This window comes from Emiliania huxleyi (genome assembly GCF_000372725.1).
Source record: "Emiliania huxleyi CCMP1516 unplaced genomic scaffold EMIHUscaffold_2239, whole genome shotgun sequence".
Lineage (NCBI taxonomy): Eukaryota > Haptophyta > Isochrysidales > Noelaerhabdaceae > Emiliania > Emiliania huxleyi.
In genome coordinates this window covers 1-2,907 of record NW_005200386.1, presented here as the reverse complement: position 1 = coordinate 2,907, position 2,907 = coordinate 1, and the positions used below count along the sequence as shown (strand labels likewise).

General features: G+C 81.9%; 1 protein-coding gene across 1 annotated transcript; it reads right to left on the bottom strand.

Moving 5' to 3' along the window:
* Positions 1-62: 62 nt before the first annotated feature.
* Positions 63-2,708, bottom strand: EMIHUDRAFT_123395 (hypothetical protein; the record flags this gene model as incomplete). Its single annotated transcript, XM_005779896.1, has 1 exon — positions 63-2,708. A coding segment is annotated over one exon (2,646 nt), but the record flags the coding sequence as incomplete, so codon positions are not given.
* Between the last annotated feature and the right edge of the window lie 199 nt (positions 2,709-2,907).

Genomic DNA, 2,907 nt, shown 5'->3' with positions numbered 1-2,907 from the left:
GTCGCCTCCGTCGCTGCCGTCGCCGCCCTCCCTGCCCTCTCCGCCCTCGCCGCCGCCCTTACCACCCTCTCCGCCGAGGTCGCCGCCGCCACCGCCGTCGCCGCCGTTGCCGCCGCCGTTGCCACCCTCGCCTCCGTCGCCGCCCTCTCCGCCCCCGTCGCCACCGCCGCCGCCGCCACCGCCGCCACCGCCCTCTCCGCCGCCGTCGCCGTCGCCTCCGCCTTCGCCGCCCTCGCCGCCTCCGTCGCCGCCGTCGCCGCCGTCGCCACCCTCTCCGCTGCCCTCGCCGCCGCCGCCGCCCTCGCCGCCCTCTCCGCCCTCGCCGCCGCCCTTACCACCCTCTCCGCCGAGGTCGCCGCCGCCACCGCCGTCGCCGCCGTTGCCGCCGCCGTTGCCCCCCTCGCCTCCGTCGCCACCCTCTCCGCCCCCCTCGCCACCCACGCCGCCGCCACCGCCGCCGCCGTCACCACCGCCGCCGTCGCTTCCGCCTCCGCCTTCGCCGCCCTTGCCGCCTCCGTCGCCTCCGTCGCCACCGTCCCCACCCTCTCCGCCACCCTCTCCGCTTCCCTCGCCGCCGTCGCCTCCGTCGCCGCCGTCGCCGCCCTCCCTGCCCTCTCCGCCCTCGCCGCCGCCCTTACCACCCTCTCCGCCGAGGTCGCCGCCGCCACCGCCGTCGCCGCCGCTGCCGCCGCCGTTGCCACCCTCGCCTCCGTCGCCGCCCTCTCCGCCCCCGTCGCCACCGCCGCCGCCGCCACCGCCGCCACCGCCCTCTCCGCCGCCGTCGCCGTCGCCTCCGCCTTCGCCGCCGTCGCCGCCTCCGTCGCCGCCGTCGCCGCCGTCGCCACCCTCTCCGCCGCCCTCGCCGCCGCCGCCGCCCTCCCTGCCCTCTCCGCCCTCGCCGCCGCCTTTACCACCCTCTCCGCCGAGGTCGCCGCCGCCACCGCCGTCGCCGCCGCTGCCGCCACCGTTGCCACCCTCGCCTCCGTCGCCACCCTCTCCGCCCCCCTCGCCACCCACGCCGCCGCCACCGCCGCCGCCGTCACCACCGCCGCCGTCGCTTCCGCCTCCGCCTTCGCCGCCCTCGCCGCCTCCGTCGCCTCCGTCGCCGCCGTCCCCACCCTCTCCGCCACCCTCTCCGCTTCCCTCGCCGCCGTCGCCTCCGTCGCTGCCGTCGCCGCCCTCCCTGCCCTCTCCGCCCTCGCCGCCGCCCTTACCACCCTCTCCGCCGAGGTCGCCGCCGCCACCGCCGTCGCCGCCGTTGCCGCCGCCGTTGCCACCCTCGCCTCCGTCGCCGCCCTCTCCGCCCCCGTCGCCACCGCCGCCGCCGCCACCGCCGCCACCGCCCTCTCCGCCGCCGTCGCCGTCGCCTCCGCCTTCGCCGCCCTCGCCGCCTCCGTCGCCGCCGTCGCCGCCGTCGCCACCCTCTCCGCCGCCCTCGCCGCCGCCGCCGCCCTCGCCGCCCTCGCCGCCCTCGCCGCCGCCCTTACCACCCTCTCCGCCGAGGTCGCCACCGCCACCGCCGTCGCCGCCGTTGCCGCCGCCGTTGCCCCCCTCGCCTCCGTCGCCGCCCTCGCCGCCCCCCTCGCCACCGCCGCCGCCATCACCACCGCCGCCGCTACCACCGCCGCCGTCGCTTCCGCCTCCGCCTTCGCCGCCCTCGCCGCCTCCGTCGCCTCCGTCGCCGCCGTCCCCACCCTCTCCGCCACCCTCTCCGCTTCCCTCGCCGCCGTCGCCTCCGTCGCCGCCGTCGCCGCCCTCCCTGCCCTCTCCGCCCTCGCCGCCGCCCTTACCACCCTCTCCGCCGAGGTCGCCGCCGCCACCGCCGTCGCCGCCGTTGCCGCCGCCGTTGCCACCCTCGCCTCCGTCGCCGCCCTCTCCGCCCCCGTCGCCACCGCCGCCGCCGCCACCGCCGCCACCGCCCTCTCCGCCGCCGTCGCCGTCGCCTCCGCCTTCGCCGCCGTCGCCGCCTCCGTCGCCGCCGTCGCCGCCGTCGCCACCCTCTCCGCCGCCCTCGCCGCCGCCGCCGCCCTCGCCGCCCTCTCCGCCCTCGCCGCCGCCCTTACCACCCTCTCCGCCGAGGTCGCCGCCGCCACCGCCGTCGCCGCCGCTGCCGCCACCGTTGCCACCCTCGCCTCCGTCGCCACCCTCTCCGCCCCCCTCGCCACCCACGCCGCCGCCACCGCCGCCGCCGTCACCACCGCCGCCGTCGCTTCCGCCTCCGCCTTCGCCGCCCTCGCCGCCTCCGTCGCCTCCGTCGCCGCCGTCCCCACCCTCTCCGCCACCCTCTCCGCTTCCCTCGCCGCCGTCGCCTCCGTCGCCGCCGTCGCCGCCCTCCCTGCCCTCTCCGCCCTCGCCGCCGCCCTTACCACCCTCTCCGCCGAGGTCGCCGCCGCCACCGCCGTCGCCGCCGTTGCCGCCGCCGTTGCCCCCCTCGCCTCCGTCGCCGCCCTCTCCGCCCCCGTCGCCACCGCCGCCGCCGCCACCGCCGCCACCGCCCTCTCCGCCGCCGTCGCCGTCGCCTCCGCCTTCGCCGCCCTCGCCGCCTCCGTCGCCGCCGTCGCCGCCGTCGCCACCCTCTCCGCCGCCCTCGCCGCCGCCGCCGCCCTCGCCGCCCTCGCCGCCCTCGCCGCCGCCCTTACCACCCTCTCCGCCGAGGTCGCCACCGCCACCGCCGTCGCCGCCGTTGCCGCCGCCGTTGCCCCCCTCGCCTCCGTCGCCGCCCTCGCCGCCGCCCTCGCCACCGCCGCCGCCATCACCACCGCCGCCGTCACCACCGCCGTCGTCGCTTCCACCTCCGCCTTCGCCGCCCTTGCCGCCTCCGTCGACTCCGTCGCCACCGTCCCCACCCTCTCCGCCACCCTCTCCGATTCCGTCGACACCGTCGCCGACGGCGCAGTCGTTGACGGC